At 43.9% G+C, this 22,799-nt stretch overlaps 1 protein-coding gene across 2 annotated transcripts in view; it reads right to left on the minus strand.

The window, feature by feature from the left end:
• ANO2 (anoctamin 2) overlaps positions 1 to 22,799 on the minus strand; it is a 1,601,761-nt gene that overhangs the window by 111,010 nt on the left and 1,467,952 nt on the right. For both annotated transcript variants that reach the window (XM_085652609.1, XM_085652610.1), the window contains one exon: positions 11,940 to 12,040. In XM_085652609.1, coding sequence (XP_085508735.1) covers positions 11,940 to 12,040 — 101 coding nt within the window. The remainder of the gene's footprint in view (positions 1 to 11,939; positions 12,041 to 22,799) is intronic.

The following is a 22,799-nucleotide window of genomic DNA, read 5'->3' on the forward strand; positions in this document are numbered from 1 at the left end:
AGCCATGGATCCTGCATGACTACTGCTGAAAATTATAAAAGTGCTTTTTGCCCCAGGTAGGGTCGCTGCGGGACCCCTCCAAGAGGCCTACGGGGTCAGGGTATTCCTAAACTGCCCTTTTTCTTTTTTGTGTGTTTTTTAGGGATGTCAACTCTTCTTGCTTGAAGAGTTAGACAAACCTCCAGTAATATCTTGTGAGGCCCAGGAAGGCCCTCACTTCAATCTGTGTTTTTGGTGGTTGCCAGAATAGTCTCAATCATGACATTGGGGGCTGCTCCTTGCTGTCACCCAACAGGTGGCAGAGATACACCACTGAACCCTGCCCTACCTGACACTTACTGGCCTTGATAGCCAGGCCTGCCTGCTGCAGGGCCTTAAGCACCTCCTGGAGGTGGTACAGGTGTTCCTCCCAGCTGGAGCTGTTGACAGCAGAAGGTCTCCTTTCAAGTTAGGATTCTGTTGACCAACCCCTGAAAGGCAGTGGCATCACCCTAAACTGGTAGTGACCCTCTGGGGTTGATAATGATGACTTCTGTTTTGCCCCCTCAGTAGGAACGATTTAGCAAAGCTTCTCTGAAGGGAACTGGAAACTTGGCAGCTCTGGTGGTGCTTTACGCTAAAGTAAGGTACTGATGGCTCAGGGGGTACTTTATCTTAAAGCCAGGGGACATGGGTGGCTTTATGACCCACTTCTCAAACTCCCTTTACCTGCTCCAATGGGTCAACCCTCTCTCCTCTATCTCACCATGCTCACCACTTTGTGCCATTCCTTATGAAAACAATATTTCAGAAACCTTTTGTATTTATCACAAGCTGGAAACCTGACGATTCCCACGCCGCCATTGTTTCTTACAGCCTGTTTTGGGTGATAGATACATTCATATGTGGTTGCCCAATAATGGTAGGATGAAAGGATCTGATCTGGATAAACTTTCTTCCCATCGTCCATAGCTATCTTGTTCAGAGTAGAAATGGGGACAAACATTGGGTGAAGACTTCTTTCGAACATAGGATGGAGATTTCCCAGTAGCACAACGCAAAATGATGAGGTCCTCCTTCAGAATGTGAAAGAGCCCCCTAAGTATCCCACATCTCACAGGTAATCATTGACCTTGGCCAAATGAATCATTGGCCGGATCGAGGCCCCTTGGAGTGTGTGGAAAGCCCCCTGCACTGCAGAGGCTGCAATGGCTTGTGGTGTGCCTACTTTTTAAATACCTGCACCATGCCCTCAGGACATTTAGGGTAACTTAAAAGGATCAAAAAGGAAGGTTTAGTGTTCAGTAAGTAGGCAAACAAATCCTTCATTCAAGAAGGGCAGATTTCCAACACAATTGTCCAGAGATGGCATTTTGCTATGTTTTTCAATGCTGTAGTCACCTGTGTGTGAGGCACTGCTATTTCCACCAGCTTCATTGACTACGTTACAGAAAAGGCTCCTGGGGGTGAAAAGGGGCATCTGATGTGGTTCATTGTGGTAAATGTAGTGAGTCGAGACACTCTGGCAGAGGGAGAAGGAGAGAGCCCTTATGTACACATCTGGGAACAATGCAAGAGGATCACGAAGTTTGCAGTGCCTTGTAGTGAGAGATGATACAAGGAAAAGAGGGCAGAAGGGTGAACAACAGAGGAACTGGAGATATTAGTTTTTAACATTTTAACATTTTAGAAATAGCATCAAGAAGCACAAAGTACCAATGATAGGCAATGGTCATGATAGGCTTGGACCTAGGCTCAATGTGATGCTGACCGCAATGGAGTGCAGGTCGGATATACCAATCAGGTTTGTCCTAGTCAAGGATTTTCCCGTCGGACTCTAGTCCTTCAAGTCCCAATGCAACACAAGGGTACACTTCTAAAGTCCCCCAGGGCCTCAAATGAGGCACTTAGAGACTCATACGGTGTCAGGCAGAGTCCAAACAGCAGGGTCCAGTCCAGGTCCAATGCCACTGGTCAGCTTGGCAGTTGCAGGAACGGCCTCTTGTAGGTTATTGTATCCCTATAGTTTGAACAGGAGGTCACCCTTGTTACCCTTGAAGTTCATTTCTTTGTTCTTGGTACAAGAGGGAGAGCAGGTCCAGTCCTTTATAGCTCCTCTCAGATCTCCTCTCAGATCTCAGACTGCAGGTTCATCCGCTTCTGATTTTCCACAGGCTCAGTAGTGTTGTGGAGTGGGTGCCTGAAGATGCCACATTCATGCTCAGCATAAGCTAGTGGGTGGGAATGAATTCTAAACACACCCTAAGCAATAGGGTAAAGGTTCCGGAGCCAACCCTACCCACATTGTACATTTTCAAAATTGTGAATGTCTTCCACACTAAACTTTTTTTGAGGGCAGGGGGTGCCCGTGCAGAGTGTACTATTATACTATGGTAATACTATTGTTTTCTCACACCTAACACCAAAATCCAGGCTGGGGCAGTCAATGCACTCCCAGTGGATACACAAGAATTGTTTTGGCCTCCTGTTTCTGCCCTATGAAGTGCACCCTAAGTGTACTATGTATAATCCCAGCAAACCTGTCACTCAGGATTTGACACTAATACAATAAATGATGCTCACAGCCACACCCTGCATATTCTGTCGAGTTCAGATTAAGAAATAATTCCTGAACGTTTTTGAGCATTCCAAACAATTCAGATGTGTAGTCCTACTCCTACCTTAGGCATAAGACTATAGAGTGCCCTTATGACTTTTAAAGAGACTTCGTAAATCTGACCCTAAAGTATTTTATATTTACCTGAATGCGCTCAAAGGGAGGCTGTTTCAAGGAATGCGCTAAACCAATTTATTATAAAAAAAAGTTCTTATTTATTGGTAGAAAACTCAACTTTCACCTCCTATTTCAAAGCATATATATCTACGCACGTTTACTTCTTTAAGTACTTCCATTACTGCTACTGAGCTTTCTTGGAAAAGATATATGGCAGTATTGTTGTATTCTGAACACTTAATAATAGATGAACTTTGGTTTTAATAATAGATATTCAAGAAAGAATAATGCAAAAATTTCGTAAAGTGACAACTTGATGAAAGATTGCCTGACAATATTGTTTATTGGTTTGTGCTTTTCTAATCTCATTTGCTAAAGTGCATTATTGCAACACATATTCTAAGATGCAAAGGTTAATTGAGTGTTTACATACGGCCGTCACAACTGCAAAACCATGGAGCGAGGCCAGCCGTATTTGAACGCAGTAAAATATATTGACAGACTGACAGTCGCGCCTGGAGAACCTATCAGTAAACAATGCGGGCGACATGAAATTGAACAGTGTATACCAGCATTGACAGCTTCATGGTTGAAGATGGAAAGTAGGAAAATTATGGCAAATTAGCAAAATGGTTGTGAATTGAGGAATCGGATTATTTTCCTCAATTTACATCGTCCGATTTTCATCGCTTCTAGGTTCATTAATCACCAATAACATTATCACTTGACTTGTTTTTTTTATCCCTTATTCGTTCTGCGTTTCCTCACTAGACCTGGGTACAATAAGCTGACACATTAATCAACACGTCCATACCACTCAGGGTGTCCATATGATTATTTAGAGTAGGTGGCTTGATTTATTTCACACTCTTTAATCTTTTTAACGGGTGGGTGGCAATGAATCCATAATGAATATACCACATAAGAAGTTTGCTGTTCATCTTGTTCTACGAAACCTGCAGCATGTCTCGAGATATAGTGATCATGCAGTTAAAATCTAGAAGGAGCTTTGCCTATCGTAATGCAGTAGGAGATGCCTGATGGTTGCAATTCCACTGCTTCATCCATGGCGTCATGCTGGGATGGGAAGGCTCCCGGCATTGTAAATGGGTGCTCACCCCTGCCCTGAGTGCCCGACAGCATTTGAACCTACTACCCTGACTTTTTGTAAGGCCTTGTAGCAATGCTAATCTATAATGGGCACAGAGGCCTAGAACTGCACATGGTAATGTGATGCCCAGCACCGGTTCTGTAACCTGGAGTGCTGCACATGTGTGCACTCAGGCCTACTGTCCGTGCTCTTAGTTAGTCACATAGTGATAGTGTACTGAGTTTTTATCAATCTTTATTTACGACTAGTGCTTCTTTCTGGGTCAGAATAGAGTGCAGTCTACTGATCCCACTCATATGAAGTATTGCTTGGTGTGAACCCTTGAGCTGACATTTTGTGTGCCTGCCGGGTGTGCGGAGCACCTTTCTGGGCTCTGTGTGTGGTGAAAGTCTGAGTACTTGACTCAGTGGGATCCATTGAGGTTTAGCATGACACAGTGGAACTGTACTGACTACATTCCTGTGACTGAAGGGTGGAGGCCCAGACACTGAAGTGAGGAAGGAGTGAGATAGGACTGCTGTAAGAAATTGAATCAGGAATTATTTTAGCAAAATGCTGCTCATTAGTTGTTTTTCAGCACTGCAATTTGGTAGATGGTAGAGGTGAGGGGTGGGATTGCACTCCCTGTTGTTCAAGGCGAAGAAAGTTCCCAGCAGGGCCTTCTCTTTTGTCTGGCCCGGATTACTGCTTGAGGAAGGCTGATAACAGCCAGGTGCAGAGATCGCATGAGTCATGGTGCCCTTATTTTGGATACTCCTGCTTGGAAGCAACATTATTGATAGATGCTGAGAAAGCCATTGCCTTGCACAAAGGCTGTGTATGACTGAAAGCCAGAAAATAACTTTTGAAAGAGAACCAACCCAAACCACCTCTGAAACATTATAGAGTGGATCCACATCCCTGCATGGAAAATGAGAATAAAAGTGGGATCAAACCACCCACTTTGTTCCTGTTCCAAATACTTCTGAACAAAGGAAGGGAGTGCTCTGTAAACTACTAGAAGGAGTTCTGTGTGACCAGTGCAGATGTTAGTGGAACAGCCAGCCTCTCGGAGATGAGGCAACAAGTCTGCACTTTTTTTGCTGGAGGAGCAGAGGGTCTTGTCAATAACCTAGCAGCCTGCCTGCTGAGAGAGTGGTGGAAAATGTATGGTCTTCCAGGAAGAGATTCTATCCTGGAGCAGAATTTCAGTATGCTCCCAACAAGAGGAACACAAAAAAGCAGCTCAATGTCCTAGGGAGCAAAGTGATGATCAACCGGTGCTGTGTGGTATGCCCCCAAGTAGTTCCCATTATGTCCTGCATCAAGCTATACAAAGGAGACACAACATTGTGTCCTGCCTCCTGTGAGCCTGAAAACTAATGCTTCCTGTTGTCAGACCTGCCCCAAGAAGGACAGCCATTGTCACAGATGTGGAAGCCTTGAGCGACCCCAAGAGGCCACATCTGCCAAAGATGGACTCCCGTTGAATTTTCCGGCCCAGATATTTTAACTGGTGTAACAGAGTCACCTGCTACTATGGGCCTGAGAGCATGCAATTGCCCAAAATGATCACCTGCTGAAGACCTGGCCCAAAGCCATATCTGCCATGACCAGGAACCTATCTCCAATCAGACAAAGATGCCACAAATGCTAAAGATGAGCACCGCCATGCAAACCTGAATTGATGATCTCTGCCAGCAAACCATGACCAAGTGAGGCTGCCCCCAGAGTATATCCTTGTTGGAGTTACTGTGACAGAAATGGGTTCGCAAATCACACCTGCTACCCCTACCGAGCTGCACCTCCTTAAGAGGATAAAGCCAGGCTTAAACGCAAATAGACTGAACGGTTGAACAGTCAAAGAAGTCTGAGAAGTCTGCCATATGAGTAAAAGAAAATCTTTGCTTGAACTCAGTGGTGAAAGTGAGCTTATTTATGCATTATCCAGATAAGACTCCACAGCAAAAAGCACCAGTGTTTGATTAATGCCAATACCCATATGACAGTAAATATTAAAACTCTTAGAGAGGTGGAGTATTTACTGAGGGCCTTCAATAGAAACCCAGTCATTTTACCTTTATGGCATTTTGCAGTGAAAGTAAAGCAGTTTCTTTTCATCTTAAGGTGAGCACTGGTCTGGACATTACATTATTGCGTTTGTTGGCTGAATATTGAGTTTGGAACTCTTCCCCCAAACACTACTACCCCGGGAAGACTTTGCTCGTCCTCACTACCCTGACAGCCAAGTCCAGAATTTGCACTTTGCCCAGTTTGTAGATCCAAAGTAGGACTCATTCCAGGACCCCAACCACCCCTGTTGTCGCCAAGTAGTCCCCCTCTGCCCTCTGCCCCACCCCCCCAAAAGGAGTACAAAACCTGCTTGAAAAGATAATTTAACTTCACAGTAATCTAGAACGCTTTCTACTTCCCTCCCAATTGAAGCTAGTTGACCTTATTTAAAAAATATAGTAGAATATATGTAGTGACGAGAAAAAGAACCTATCTTCCAGCTTCAACTTAATTGGTTTAAAATTGAACGTTTGGCTCATGAAATTGGTATTTTGATGATGTAAAAAAATATGCAACAAATCTAATTTAGGTGAGAAGGTAATATTACCATGCATTGTGTATTTCTTATAACCAAAGCAATTTTCTTACAAATTATTCAGACAGCGCCTGCCTTCTGGTTTTATCACTGTAATGCAACATTTCAGCAGTGAAGACTTTGCAATTTAAAAATCAAACATTTACCCCTAGTGAACAATTGGGGTGGCATGGGGAGGAAAAGAATGATTGATTTAACCCAGATCTCTTGACTGGAGGTGAATGTTTGATTTGTTCCGCATTCCATTAATCATTTGTGTGTCTTTTGCTTCCTCGCTCTAAGTGCGCCGGGTTTGCTGATAAGTTGGAACCGGGCTCACTGTGCCACTGGATCCAAGCTAGCCTAGCTGATGAGGGGCGATACCACGAAACCGGTCCCAGGATGCTCGTTGCTGGTCCAGGAAGGACCTGGCTTGGAAGTTCCCATGAGGAGCAGGGTCAAGACTGATTTGCATATGGCTGGGTCTAAACTAAGGTGGCATGGTGAGCAAAAGAATGATGGATTTATTGACTGGGGGTGAATGTCTGATTGTTCTGCATTCCGTTAATCATTTGTGTGTCTTTTACTTTTAGAAAGTTGCCATTTTCTTATCCCTAACCATTGGGTGACTGCAGTTGTATCCTGGGTCCCATGACAAGGTGTAGTTGGCCTTTGTGTATTTCTCTCAGACAGCATCACAAAGGGGGGCAGTGTGTTGGCAGGATGGGTCATCTTGACCTGATGAGAGGGCCTCAGCACACACACAGAGCTTCACACTAGCCTTTTGTGACTCTGGACATCCTGGGACAAGTGCAGGGAGGTAGGAAATTCCAGAACCAGATGTGTCTGGGAGAAGTCTAGAGGCTTCTTCCACTTCAAAGCTGGCACAAGGTATTAATATTGGACCCTGACACACACTAAACAGAGTGACTCAGAGGGAGAGCTTACTGACCTCCTGTTTAGAGGTACATCCACACAACAAGCTCGAGAGGCCTCCCTGCAATTGCCTAGATGACATGCTGCAACTGGACCTGTAACTGGACCTTCCTCAGCCATGTTGGCCTCTGCAAGAGTGTGTCCCTGCGTCCCAAGAGGCACCTGCTCAGGTCCCGGGCTCCTGGTGGCATCAAAGTGCACCCCTCCTCTGAAAAAAGAGAAATCCTGAAGTTTTGGGCTCTTTTCAACCGCGAATGGGTCTGTTCATGCCGAGATCTTGCAACCCGCCATGACAGCCAAAACAAAGCTCTGGTGGACCCGACTGTTTTCGGTACAGTGACCACCAGCGGCGACCGGCAATGCAAGATCAGCAGTTGGCGCTGTAGTATCAACAGCCTATGGTGACAACCTATTAAGCTCCAGCACATCCATCCATGACACCCGACAGGATCTTTCCTGCTACAGCAATGACAATCGACAATGCATGGCCAGCTCTTCGCGCTACAGCGACAACCATCTCCAACCCTCTCCCTGCTCTTTACAATTTCCTCCATCTCGAACTGGCCTCTTTGCACCTGACATTGAGAAGTAAACTCTTTCAGTGGGATAAACCTCTTCTCTTTATCTAACCCATGCTTCATCGCGGTTGCCCTGAACTTGTGACCTTCACCCGGTCTTGCACAACCAGATCACAGAGAATGGTGGTTTGTGATGTTAGGCGGTTACCTTAAATCTTTGAAATTGATCTACTGATTGGATTTTTGTGGTTTCTGTGTCATTTTAAAATTTTCTTCTCTAGTTCTAAATATTTAACACATTGCCTCGAAGAGTACTTTTGTGCCAAGCTACCAGAGGTTTAGGTGCAGATTGATTTAGTGACTTTTTGTAGTTCACCCTTACAAGGATTGAGGTTGTGGCTTAAGTAGGGTTTGACCCCACCCCAGCCAACAACCGAATTTCTCACAAATCCTATAGATACAGTCTAAGCTAGTGGCAAGGAACGGTCAGTACAGTTTAAATCCATACAACATCAGCCAATTGGTATACTTGATCTGGGAATGTCCAGAGTGTAAATATAATTGCTGTAAAATCACCAGTTGCGGAACAACAAAAGCATCAGTCCTTAACCACAGTTTTTAACCTGACTAAACTGCATAATTCAGGTTTTATTTTTTACTTCCTTACATTACAGTACTGTCCGCCTGGGCCAACTTCATTGTTAATGCATGGTATATGAAAGCAAGAGTGGAAAAGGACTACATGAACAGGAAAAAGAGTGAACCCATTTTTTGTATTAGCTCAACAGTTTTAGTCTGCTGTACTGTTTCAACAGGCAACAATATGAGGATGCCGAGGGAAACGTGGCTTACAAAAGCAGATGCTTCCCCTGGATAATCATAGAGAATGATGGGACTCAGTGGGCACATGCCAATCTCATGGTTGGTGCGGACAAATATGAAATAGGCAAGAAAAATGCAGGTCTACTTTAAGCTGTGTTTCCAATGTTCTCTAGCTCTGTTTAGTAGATTCCAATTTAAATCATGCCCCAATAGTGCATAGGACAACAGTAACTCACTAAGTGGGTATCTATGATAGGCAGTACCAAAAGTGATTGATGGAATGCTTGACTTAAACTCAGATACTGGTAATTACTCAAGGCTGTATTACAGTTAATAATTTGTAGCTCTCACACATCACAGACAGAAACTAGCCAAATGCAAATATGTATTTGCCCTGCCACAAAATGGATGGTTAGCTCATGGCCCCTTTGAATGGGAACACATGGGACCAAAATGAAGTGGGACCTTTTGTTTTCCTGTGTTTTATTTCCCTCTAAAAAAATGAGTGAAAAATCGAAACTGGGCTGATATCAAGGGTTCTACGGTGGAAAATATCCCTTTTTGCGTCGTTACCCCACTTTTGTGCTGTGACCCCTAAAACATGTCAAACTGGTATAGTCCTGACTACTATATGTCACTTATATATGAGTCCCTAGTATATGCTACAAAAATGTACCAAGGGTCTGAAGATAAATGTCCCCTGTGGACTGCAACACATATTGTATCACTACAAAAGTGAAATTGCAAAGCATGTCTCCAGGCCTGCCCCTGCAGACTGGGTGTACAGTTTTAAAATTGCCAATTCAACCTGGCAAAATAAACCTTTTGCTAGACCTAAGCCTTCCTTTGTAATACTTCGTTACCCCTAAAGTAGCCCTAAATGCACCTAAGGCATGTTTTTATAAGCCCTGGTGTTGGAAAAATGGCCTAAGTCATTTTTCCCATTGCACATCCCCAGCCACATAGGGTAACATGGCAATAAGTTATTAACGAATAACTCTTGATAGGAGAAGGCTAAAAATACCATTCAAAGACTTCCCAGAATGGTATTAATAAACTCAACAATATGATATTGTTGAATTTCCCCTAAAATGTGCAGACAAGAAGTTCTAAGTCTTTCTTGTCTGTAAGCCCAGATTCAGCCTTTTAGTGGTCTGTCCTGATTGGTCAGAGTTAAGTGGATTAGCCAGGCTTCTTTGAAGAGGTGATAAAGAGCCCCCGGAGTTGACCAGCTCTGCTGGGAGGGCAGTGTTCTGTTACACAGGAATGCCAGAGCAGGGGGAGAAATTATAAACAATGGACATCAAGGGAAGGGGAAGACACCAGTGTAATTTACAACTCTACTCCTTTGAACCCAGCCAGATGCTAGGCTTCAGGAAGGAATGAGCAGAGGCAAGGGGAGAGACCATGGAGATAAGTCACCCGAGGGGTATGTTGAGCCAGCTCTCTCTCCCTGCTGGAAAATCAGCCGTTATGAATTTGGAAGAATCAGTGAACTCTGGGACAAAATAGTGCCACACTCTGCAGGAAGTGGTCATACTTTGAGGTGGTACCCTACACCCCATTGGACACGAGTAACCTCCTGCTTGACCCAGAGAACTTGGAATACACATCTGAGAGGAGCAGAGCCTCTCAGAACTGCTGCTTGAAACTTAAGAAAGCAAGAAGGGTCATGCTGAGAAGTTGGATGTGCAATTCCTAAGTCTGGCACTCTGAAGATTGCACCTTCTGCACCATCTGGAACTTGTGGAGCCTGTGGACTACCTTGCTGTAAAAGGACTAACACGTGGACTCCCTGCAAGCTACAGGTTAACAGAGCTCACCTGGAACATCACCACCAAGAATCCACAACCTGGAGAGCTACCAGTGGATTTTTAAGGGTTTTGTCCAAGTGGATGTGGGAACTGAAGTCCTTAACTTTCAAGAACCATCTTGGAGCTTTCAAGACCTTTGGAGTGAGTTTGAGACTCTTTGAGACCCGTTGGGGAACTTCAGGAAGGAGTTCCAGAAGTTTGGAGAACTTTGTAGCAACTTTGGAAAAAGCTCCATAAGGGGACCGACTCAACCTGGCCAGCCAAGCTGCCTGCCTTCAACCACGAGTTGGCCTACCGGCCTGGTTTGTTCAGCTGAAAAGCTCTACTTTCAAAGTTTGACCGGGGGTAAGTGAAATCCGAGGCTGGCGAACCCTCATTGAATCTGGCCTGGTGAAGAGCATCGAGGGACACCGTGAGAAAAAGCTCCGTAAAAGTTTCTAAGTCTGAAAGGTGAACGGGAACCGCGAAAGCCAAGCCACCTGCCTTCAACCGCGTGTTGGCCTGGATCCTTGGTTTGTCCCGCTGGAACGCTCCAGAGGTCGGACTTCCATAAGTTTGACCAGGAGCTCATCGCAAGGCAATCCAGCGAACCCTCACCGAGTCGGGACTGGCTGAGAAATTCGAGAAACCCCGGGAAGTAAAGCTCCCGAAAAGTTTCTAAGTTCAAAGGTAAACACTGTGGCTAAGACCAACCGCAAGGAGTAGCTGAGAAGGGCTCCATCGCTGTTGGCCTGAACCTTTGACTTTGACCCGGTCTGTACCAATAAAGCACTATAGTTTTCTATGTGCTAGATAATGCTAAATCTTTGAAAATTCCTATCTCCGGTTCCATACATTGAAAGTTTGTCATTTTGGTGTCATTTTAAAGATACCAATATTTCCTATTTTTATAAATTGGTGTTGGATTTTTATTGTGCATTGTGTCTTAAATATTTACTAAATTGGTGTTTTTAAATGCTTTACATACCTGTCTTTGAAATTAATTCTGCCTGCTCGCAGCCAACCTACCAAGGGTTAAGCATGGGAATAATTTTCTAAGACCTATTCTGAGCCCTGTGCTGTGTTAGTGGCCTTATTGCCAGTGACAGATATACATTTGCCCCTACTAATAATCCACTTTCCAACAGGTTCGTAATTGAAAATGTTTGTATTGTTATAGTCTGCACTACCATTTCATCTTTATACATGGTATTCAATTTCTGTAATCTTTCATACTGTAAATGTTATTACCTTGGACAGGGCAAACAATCAGATGATGAAATTGCATGAATTAAAATATGTGTAATAAACTAAATGTTGAGTTTCTACTTGCATTGTAGTCACTAATACCTGAGAGCATTAGTGGTGTGAGATGTTATTAAAACATAGACATAGACAAGATATAGGGTGCAATACATCCATTTGCTATCTTTTGCGAAAATGAATATGCCTTCAGAAAAACAAAAATCTAAATACTTACGGGATTCCAATTTCAAACAGATTGTTTTGTATTAGTTGCTTTCCCAACATAATGATACTGAGCTGAATACATAGCTCCATCAGGCATCCTCCTGGTGCACACTGCAAGGAGAGAAAACATTATTGGATTGAAGTTAGTTTCTTAGAAATCTATTAATTTTTAATGAACAAGTTACTTACCTTCAGTAATGCTCTTTCTGGTGGATACTCTATTTAACTGCATATTCCATTACTTTTCAATACTCTCCAGATGTCAGAATGGATCCATAAATTGTCAAGCAGTACCCATGTGTGTGGTAGGTGACATCATGCAGCTCTGAACTGGCATTGTTACACTCCAGAAATGACATTCGCAGCCGCCAAGAAGCGCCACTCATGTACACTGAGGTCAGTTGCTTTCTAGGCTGCCCCCGCCCCCAGACGCAGAATCCAACAGCAGATTGGTCCTGACCAGTGTGCAGACCTCTAGACATGGGACTTTTCACATGGAAAATAGTCCAGTAAAACAGAACAAGGAGGTGGAAGGTTCAGTAAGGAGTCTGCAGTTAGACAGAGCATTCGCTAGACAGAGCATTACCAAAGTAAGTAACTTGCTCTTCTGTTGGATACTTCTAACCGCAGAGTCCTCTCTTTTTGATTAGATACAAAAGCAACACAGCCCAGATGGTAGGTCTGTGAACTGGATAAAGCCTGAACGTACTGCAGGACCAAGTGGTCAATGTTCCCCTCTTGTCTGACCTGGTTGTGCAGATAGTAGTGCATCATGAACATGTGGAGAAACGATTACGTATCAGTTTGGCAAATGTCCAGAACAGGCACTGCCAACACAGAGGTAGCAGCTCAATCTCTGACAGAATGAGTCCAGATGGCTTCTAGGGGCCTCTTCTTAGCCACTGCGTAGCAAATTTGATGAGGATAATTATCCAGTGAGAAATGGTCTTTTCTGGGCTGCTCATTCCTTCTTTGCCCCAACAAATCCAACAAAGAGCTGATGTTCCATGCAGCATTCCCGGGTACGATTGATGTTGAAGCTGAGATCTCGTCCGGTGTCCAGCTGATGTAGTCACTCCTCCTACTTAGAGGTATGAGATGAAGCAAAGGACTCCGGGACAGTGATGTTTTGCCTGGCCTGAAAATTAATTACCACTTTCAGGAAACAGTAGACTTGGGTTCTCTACACCATCTTGTCTGCAAAGGATGTTGTGTGTGGTGGGTTGGGAGAGATGGCTTGTAGTTCACTTACCCGCTAGGATGATGTTTTGGTGATGAGGAAAACTGTCTTTAGAGTGAGGTGCTACAAACGATAAATGTGCAGTGATGATTAAAAGAGAGCACACATTAGGAGTTTTAGGACTAAATTCAGGTCCCACTGATGCATGATGAAAGGTATGGGCGGAAACATATGCTGCAATTCTTTAAAAAATGCATTGCAACTGGTGATATAAATAAAGAGGGCTGATCCACACAAAAGCTGAAAAACTTTGAACTGTGCCCAAAACAAGTCCTTGCTGAGTAAGGCACAACACAAATAGCAGCCCTTCAGATAGGTTGAATTGAAGTGAAACAATTTGCCGAGTACCGCAACAAACCAAAACCGTGTCCCAATGGCATGTGTATACAGATTTCACAGAGGAATGCCTGGTTTCTAGAATAGCATCAACTACTTCAGGAGGGAAGTCGAATGCAGTCAACTGTTGCCGCTCAATCTCCAAGCATAGAGATGAAGATTGTGCAGGCTTGGGTGCAAGACCATGTCCTGCAGCTGTCACAAAAGGTCCTCCCAAAGCAGCAGCCTGATAGTAGTACAGATGCTTATGGCCAGGGATTGGCTGGTCCTGAACTTCTTCAGAACTTGTGCAGGGGAGGAGAGTTAGCGGTGGCAAGGAGTGCCGAGCTCCACTCAAGATGGAATACTTCTGTGAAAGAGGGCAGTCTTGGGAACTGAATGCACACAAATTCTTACACTGCATGTTCTCAGCAGTGGTGAATAGATCAAGCCAAAGTTCTCCCTCTTCAATGAAGATACTGTATGCCATATTTTTATGCAGCTGCCATGTATGATCTACTAGGTGTCAGCAGCGATGTTCGACCACCTTGGGGTTTCGAAATCCCACCAGCTGGTGTGTCACCAGGAAGATACCCTGGCGATCCCGCCACTTCCAGAGGCATAGTGCCCCCTGGCACAGGGGCCATGACCCAATCCTGCCATTTGTTACAGTACCACATGGCGGTAGAGTTGTCCATCAGAACATATATCAACCTCACTTTAATGGATAGCAGGACATCCTTCAAGGCCAAATGAATGGCTTGCAGCTCCAACAGGTTGAAGTGGAGCTGGGCCTCCACCCGAGAACAGATGCCTTTGATCTCCACCTCTCCCAGATGTCCCTTTCCAATCCAGGAGTGATGCATAAGTCACTATTGTTAAATGTGGGGTAAGAAGAGGGGACTGCTGTTAACTGAATCACAGTCCTGCAGGCACTACTGAAGGTATTTTGCAGTTTTCACTTAATGCTGGATATAATATAACCTGGCACTTTATATTCCACTCTTGAGTGTGCATAGACCACCTGCCATACTTGACCAGCAAGATGGCAACAATTCCAGTACTATCAGAAGCATTCTCACTGAGATCCAGGACAGAGGCTGAAACACCAGTATCACTGCCTAATTGTTGTGGACTCTACACCACAGGGGGAAGGGACCAAACTGCATCATATCCAGAATAGCTCCAATGGAAAGGGGCATCTAAGAAGAAGTCAAATATGACTTTGGCATGTTTATAATGACCCCCAACTAGGTTAGGAGGTTTGTTGTCGTCTAGAGGTGGGTGACGACAGCATGGGTCATACTCGCTTTCAGCAGCCACCTGTTGAGGAAGGGGAAGACTGGCACCCACAACCTTCAAAAGTGTGCAGCAACCACTTCCATCACTTTTTTGAACACCAGAGGGTCACTGGTGAGGCCAAAGGGGAGCACTGGGAACTCAAAGTGCTCTTGCCCTTTGTAAACCATAGATCACGCATGTGAGCCTGCAGGACAGGGATGTGGAAATAGGCACTCTGCAGGTCCAATGCTACCTACAAGTCTCCAAGGTCGAGGGCAGAATAAAACCTCTTCGAGGGTGAGTATCTTGAATTGGTACTTTCACAGAAAGCATTGAGAGGGCAAAGGTCGAAGATGGGACAAAGGCTGCCATCCTTCTTCGGCAACCACAAAGTATCAAGAACAGCACCCAGTTCCCACTTCTTATGCCGGCAGCCTATGTATAGTCCTTAGTGCCAAAATGGCCTGCACTACCTGCTGTAAAACAGATAGGTGATCCTCAGTCAGCCACTCTCAGGGTGGTGGAAGGTGTGGTGGTGTAAAGCAATGGGAGGGCATAGCCCTAATGGACAATTTGCATGACCCACTTGTCTGAATAGACTACCTGCCACCTTAGGAGAAAATGCTGGATTCTGCCTCTGACAAGGTGGCTGTGTGCCTCAAAGAACACACTAAAGTTCTTTTTTTCTGCTGTGGCAATGGGTAGAGCCGAAGTCTGGGCTGAATGCTTCTCCTGCTATCTTCCCTGGAAAAACTGTAGAGGTCATCCAGGCATGACTCCCGAGTACCTCACCATTGCCAGCTGCCCGGCATATGAGGTTTATAGTATCCAGTCTGCATCTGTGAATTTCACCACATCGCGGCCAGTATGAAGACAAGACATAGGTCCCTGGGTACAGCAGGTAAAATATGGGCAACGTAGTCCCAAAGTGTGTGGAAGTAACAGCCAAGCAACCTGGTATTGACTGATTGCAAGGGAAGGCTAGTGGAGGAAAACCCACACTTGCCAAATGTTTCAATGCATTTAGACTCATGGCCCGATGGTGTAGTAGGAAAAGCATTAGGGTTGACTTTTCTGGTGGATGTTTGAACTACCAAAATATTTGGTGTCGGGTATTGCATCAGGCAGACTGGGTTACCTAAAGCTGGGTGATGCCACTAAGCTATCTGTTCACTGGAGATACAGAGCATGGCTTTGCCCATGCCCCAAGTAGAGTATCTGTCAAAGTCTCATTGAAAGGCAGAAGAGGCTTTCTATTTTTCTAAGTTGGAGAACTTCCATGCGAAGATTGATTTTTACTTCCATGGTGGGCAATTGGAAGTTCAGTACTCCAACCACCCTTCACATCACCACTGTGAAGGAGGCACTGTCCTTAGTGGCAAGACCAGGGAGGAAGACTAGGCCAGTGTCTGGAGAAGTATCCAGGTCACTGACATCATGTAGGTCCTCAAGCCAATTGTCATCTGTGTACTTTGGTTCCAGTTCATCCCATTCATTATAATCATCATTGTCTAAATCCTTACCAAAAAGGTTGTGGAGGACCTAAAGCTTACCAGAGTCCAATTGGTTTCCAGAAGGCTGTGGTCCGGTGGTGTTGGGGCGGCCTCGTCTGAGGTTAGCTTGGAGTCAAAGAACACTATTGTTCTGCTTTCTCATCTGAAGTTGACAGTGTTTGCATAGCTGTCTATGCTCCATGGCCTGATGCAGGTTGTAGTACTTAAATTGAAGCTGGCTGGTTACAGCGTAGAGTCTTCCGGTGCTTGGCAATCTATAATTTAATTTTACAGCCCCGGATGGCCTTCAGATTCTCGGTGCACATTCACTACAGGCCATAGAGTCATGCTCTTACATTTGCTTGTTACAGTCCCTCCAAGGTTTGAACACTGTAGTTTTAGGGATGACATTTCGCTTGCATACTAGAATTTTTGTGTTAAATTGAGAAGAGAACAGTCTCGTTGAGATACAAGGGTTAGCGTCATATCCACATCTGGTGGCAAAGAAAAAAAGGAACTGATGCCAGTGCTTGTGTGGTGCTTATATACAGCTCTGCCCATCACATCTGGAGAGCAAGCACATCAGCGCAGGGCCACAAGATGCCACCTACGGGCATGCAGGTTTACTGCTTAAAAACTTCCAGGTCCAGTCTGATGCCTGAGGAATATTCAAAAGGATTAAATAGCCATAAGAAATTAAAAAGTTTTATGAAGTAATATAAAGTTGTTAATAATGTGCGGTCAGTGTTTCAATTTCTTTGTCGGTGGTTGCAGACCTGAGTGCTTAATAATTCCTACTACAGTACTTGGATTGGGAAGACTTCACCAGGTGAATACAGATAATGTGAGGTGTGGTATTTACTCAATGATGTGTTGCTGCCTTAATCTGGGATCTGCATCCCTGAGATGAGATATATAGCTGTAACATAGGTTTTATCTGGCTAAATGATTTTCCTGAGAAAAATGCAAGGGGGCAACATCCTATTTTGGGATTTATATGGCCCTTAGAATAAGGGACCGCAATGGACCGCACTCCGCTAGCTCCTCCTCCGGGTCGCCCCAAGGGAAGCTGGCACATGAAGTTCTTGAGTGGTTCACCCCAGTGGGTGCAAGTAAGTACTTGTTGAACTGATGATCTCTGATGGAGTTCTTGAGTGGCTCACCCTTAGAATAAGGGACTTAAATTTGGAATTACTCATATAGAGTGCCATTGAGATTTTGACACTGCATTGCAGGAAATGAGCAATCACATTTCTCTTCTCTTTTAGTTCTGATTCAATAGAATGTTTTATTTGAATTCATTACTACAATCAGATAGATTTAGGGACTGCAGGCATTCATGAGAAATCTGTCATATGTAAATATTAAAGGCGATTATCTCGGTCGACAATTCAGGTAGCAGGCGTAGAGTGTTTTAGGACAATCTACCACAGATTAGAGGCAAGTGCAAAAACAGCCCACAATGTGATGTGCACAAAGAAGGCTGCCCAAGGACTGTGAAGACCGCCTATCATTCTTTGACAAGACTGATTTGATACTATATATGATTTAGGGATGCCAAATTAAAATTTAAAAGCTTCTCACTTTGGGGCCGATACCGATCTCGATAACGATCTCGGTCGGAAAGCCTCCGACAGCAGGTCGGAGGCTTTCCATTGAGATTGTCTGTTTCACTTCCGACAGCCTAATTACAATTGAGGTGGTCAGAAGTGAAACTTGCTGGTTATTTTCACTGGATTCCCACTGTCTCAAGGAGCCCGTCGGCCAGTCGGAGACCGGCCTGTAATTCGGATTACAATGCTCGGTTTTCGGCAGGCTTTCCATGCTGGTCTTTCTAACATGAAAGGCCTGCCGGAAAGTGAGTTTGGGGGCCCCTAGCAGGGCCCCCTTCTGTTTGCGGTCTCTGGCTGGGGGCTGAGCGCGATCTAAGGTGACCCCTTGTTGATCCCTGAGGTGCCTGCCACGAAGTGCAGGGATGAACACAACCTCCTATTTCCCAATGGGAGCTTGTGCTGCAGCCGGTTTGCGCCCGTAGCACTTGCTGTCAGAGGGAAATGTGAGTGTGCGACCACACCATGTGCGATCGCATTGCAATTAGGTGGTTGGGACCGCCGACCGGAGGTCGGTCGGACCCATATCCGTGATGGAGTCAGGCAGACGCAAGTCCGCCCGACAATGTGATAAGCTCTTATGTAATTATAGAGAAATCTGAAAAGCCTTCAAGCATGCAATGGTAATATCTCCTCCTTCTAACTAAACCAATGACTTACTTAATATGTCTTTCTAACTACAAACAAATTCCCAAATCCGAGTACAATTCCAGAAGGGACAACCACAACATATCTAACACCCCTCCTAGAACTGCATTTCATAATTTACAATGGCCAGTTTAGGCTCAGAGTAGGGATGTGCAACATTGAGAGATGTTGCTACCTCAGGTTATAGAAAATGCTTAAGATACTTTGTAAACTCTATGAACTTTCCTTAAAATGGAAAATTATTTTTTAAACATTTGTAGAAAAAAAGGTTACAAGAATATAATTTATGAAAGCAAGAATCTTTAACCAGGTTATTAATAGGGAACCTTTCATAAGTAATAGCCTCCATTGCCATCTTTCCATTCTTACAATGTTCTCAGGCAGTTTTGTCCTCTGTCTAAACTGCACAACTTTGAACCTGGATGAATTGGCAGTGTAAGATGCACATGATGCCTCCTTGATGCCTAGTCTAAACTGTTTTCGATTATCATTTCTGTGGATCTGGACCAAAATCCCCATCATTATCAGAAAAGATTCTGCCCTTAGCACAGAACTGAATGCCTATTGAGTGAACATTACATGCACAAAATAAAACCACTTCCTTGAAATACTCTCCATTATATCCCTAAGTCATGTCTCTGGTCCGAGATCTGTTGCTCTTGTACACTATACGAATACTATTGCATACATACATTCAGTGGAAAACACACTTTTCACATTTAATTAAAAGAATAGCACTTGTAGACATAGCAAATACCAGCATCCATGTTACTATAGAGCAGTCCACATGACTAGAAAAGTTCACAAACTTACTGCCCTAAGTGATTCACCAATGACGGACCAACAAAAAAAAATATTAATGGTCTTTAAGATTTAACACAAGATCAGTGGAATCTATCAAGAATGTTGATCTTCTGCAAAACGTACTTCAAAGGAAACCATAATGGCTCATTGCTGTTCTTTCATATTTATATATGGCCACAGATACACGTGATTAGTTTGCTCAAGCACAGGATACAAATATAGGACAACAATACCCAGATATAGCACTTATTGAAGAGCATATATTAGAATTAGCCATACATATCTGAGTTATTTCACTTGCACTCAAATCGTATGAGTTGTGCCTACCAGTTCAATGCACTTTATAATGGGATCCAAGTAACAATGCAACACAATGAAATATGATTCCCATACAATTCATAGAAACTCAATAGAATTCACTTCCTGTTTCAGATAGAAATGTACCCTTTCTCAACAATTTCTAGGAATGTTTCCTACATTACCCGACCAAGGGTATGCTCCTGTCAAACATGGGCTTAAATAGGGAAGGGGTTTGAGGATTTTTGTTTGTGAATGACAAAAACATTTCCCAGAAATGAGTTGATTGGAAAGACATGACTTGGGGATTTGTCAAAAACGTATTTATTGCTGGTCCAAATCACTTTCTTTTATGTCTTTAAATATTCTAATAAGTAAAACATTTGATGCTTGAAAGCGTCTGATTATTAAGCACCTGATTAATAATGTTTTATTAGAATTTATTGCCTTCAGAAACTATCTACTTTATCAGTGACATTTCTGAAGTAGGAATCGTGAAAGGTACTATGGGGCTGATTACGATGGCGGTGAACCCGCCACCGACAGGCTGTCGGTGGCAGGATCACCGCCATCATGAGGCAGTTTACCGCCCGCCGTTTTATCATGGCGAGCAGTATAGTGGTGGTTGGAAACTCCGACCGCCGCACATCCAACGGGCTCCTGGAGCCTGCTGGTGCTGCAGAGGCCTCCCAATCCCTGAAATGGCGCTTACCAGACACCGCCGTAGGGATTACGATGGTCCATCCCCGCCAGCCTTTCCGTAGAGGTTCACCCGCCATGGAAAGGCTGGCGGGGATGGACTTTGGGGGCCCATAGCAGGCCCCCCATTCACCCAGACCCTTTGGTTTTGGGGGGCACCTATGGTGCCCCCTACATTTCCCTGCAGCATGTATAGTGCAGGAAAATGTAAACCGTGCCTTTTTTGCATTGAGGCGGGTGCTGCAGCCAGCAGCACCTGCCGCAATGCAAAGTATGGAAAGTGCGACCGCCACGGTGGGGGGTCGCCTTGTAGGCGGGCCTTGTAGGTGGGCAGTCCCCCTCCATTAGACGATGTCCGTCTGCCACCGTAATCACCCCATATGTAATGGTCTAGAGATCAAAGTTTGAACATTATTGTAAAGATTGAGACCTGTGTTTGGATTATACAAATGATCGCAGAAATGCCATTTCCATGCCACATGGAAATTTGTTGTAAAAGTTGATTCAATAGTTTATTTCAGAATAAAATTTCCTTTAAAACATAGTCCAACATGATTCAATTAATTCAAGATACTTATCTAAGAAGAAAAGAAATACATAATACATCCCTCATCTGAAATAATTTTACAAATACATTTAAAAATGTAATTCTATATAACACAATACTACAACATTAAAAAAAAATTAAAGTCATCCACTCAGATACGATTGCAAAATTATGCTGTAAACATTTGAAAGATGACTCACATTACTTAGAGAATAAATCATCAGATAAAAAGTTATCAGACCATAGCAGCAAACATCATACATTAATCCACATGTATACTAAAACCACTCATAAATAAAAGATGAGGTAAAAATGCTTAAGGTCAAGTTCTTCCCAATGACCATGCAAATAATAATGTGGTTATCAGACCATAGCAGCGGGTATCATACATGTTAGCCTACATATAAACCAAAACCACACATAAGAAACGCAGTATTAAGATGCTAAAGTCAGGTTCTTCCCAAAGGCCATCTCAGTAATAAATTGATTCAATCCCTTCACTACTTGAGAACCTAGCTGCACCAAGGCTCCCGGTGAACATCAGACGATCCCCTACGCTGCACACGTTCAGGAAGGACCTCAAGACCTGGTTCTTCGGCTGATCCGGAGCTGCTCCCCATATCCCCCCAGCGCCTTGAGACCCTCACGGGTAAGTACTGCACTTTAAGCCCCCCTATTGATTGAAGGCTAGCCACCCCAAACATTGCAAGATAAACCCACCCCTCACCAGCATATCAACTCAATATAAAGTTGAAGCAGACCCACGGTCAATGTTCTGCAGAAGCCCTACTTGGCTAGACACTACCAGAGTGGCGACATCACTCAACAAAACCTGCAGGGCTATTTGGTGGTGTCTTATGCCTAAGCACAGGTACACAGAATGAATCCAATTGTTTCTAGGCCTAATAACAGGGCAACAAAACAGTACATGTGCCACTTTTTCTTTGTCCTCGAGGTTGCACATGGTGCAATAGCGATCCCCAAGTTCGCCATTATTGTTTTTCCAATTCATTCTGTATATTCGAATAGCAAGGATGCCATAACAGAATTTTAAGTTGAATGTTTTAGCTACGTGTGGGCATAGTACATCCAAAAACAATTCAAAATGTGGACTTGGTTTGATATAAAAGAAAATGTGTGGTTAATATCCCCAGTCTTGGATTTTGAAAGGTAATCAGTGAATAATCTCAATAGATTTGCTTCAGTTGCTTTTTGCATGACATAGGCAAGGACTGAGGGCTAGTCCATGCCAGTCCTTGCCTATGTCATGCAAAAAGCAACTGAAGCAACTGAAGTGTGGTGTCAAGGGACATTATGCCCGAGTTTGTAAGTCATCTAACAAAACTCGCAATCCTGAGAAAAATACTGAGGTTGTACGTACTGTAATATTGAGCGTTAATGATGATAATGGTGAGGTTGATGCAGGTAAAATAACAATGCCCGAATGTAACATTTTGGTAAATGATAATGACTTTGTAGTCCTAGCTGATTCTGGTTCCCCGTTCACCATGATCGGTAACAAGCAATGGGATGAATTGGTGGGTTTGGACAGTGTAACACTTTTTCAACCTGACATACGTCCAGTCAGTTATCAGGGTGCAAGAATTTAGGTTCTTGGATATGTCGAGGCTTGTATTCAATTTAAAAATAGAAACACGGTGGGTAAGGTCTATGTAGCTGAGAGAGGGGACAATTTGTTGGGGTGGAGACAACAACGTGATCTTGGCATCATGCTTAATCCCAGTGCAAAATATCCCAGAGATCAAGTCATGCTGGTGGACTGTGAGAGTAAAGGTTGTGTGTATGAGAAGCAAAGTTGTGAGTATTTAAAAAAAAAATCAGAGGTCTTTACAAACATTTTGGGTTGTTTTAAGGGTTGTGAGCACTGAATTATTCTTAAAGAAAGGGCTGTACCTTGTGTACATAAAGTAAGGAA

Source organism: Triturus cristatus, chromosome 4_1, assembly GCF_964204655.1.
Source record: "Triturus cristatus chromosome 4_1, aTriCri1.1, whole genome shotgun sequence".
NCBI lineage: Eukaryota > Metazoa > Chordata > Amphibia > Caudata > Salamandridae > Triturus > Triturus cristatus.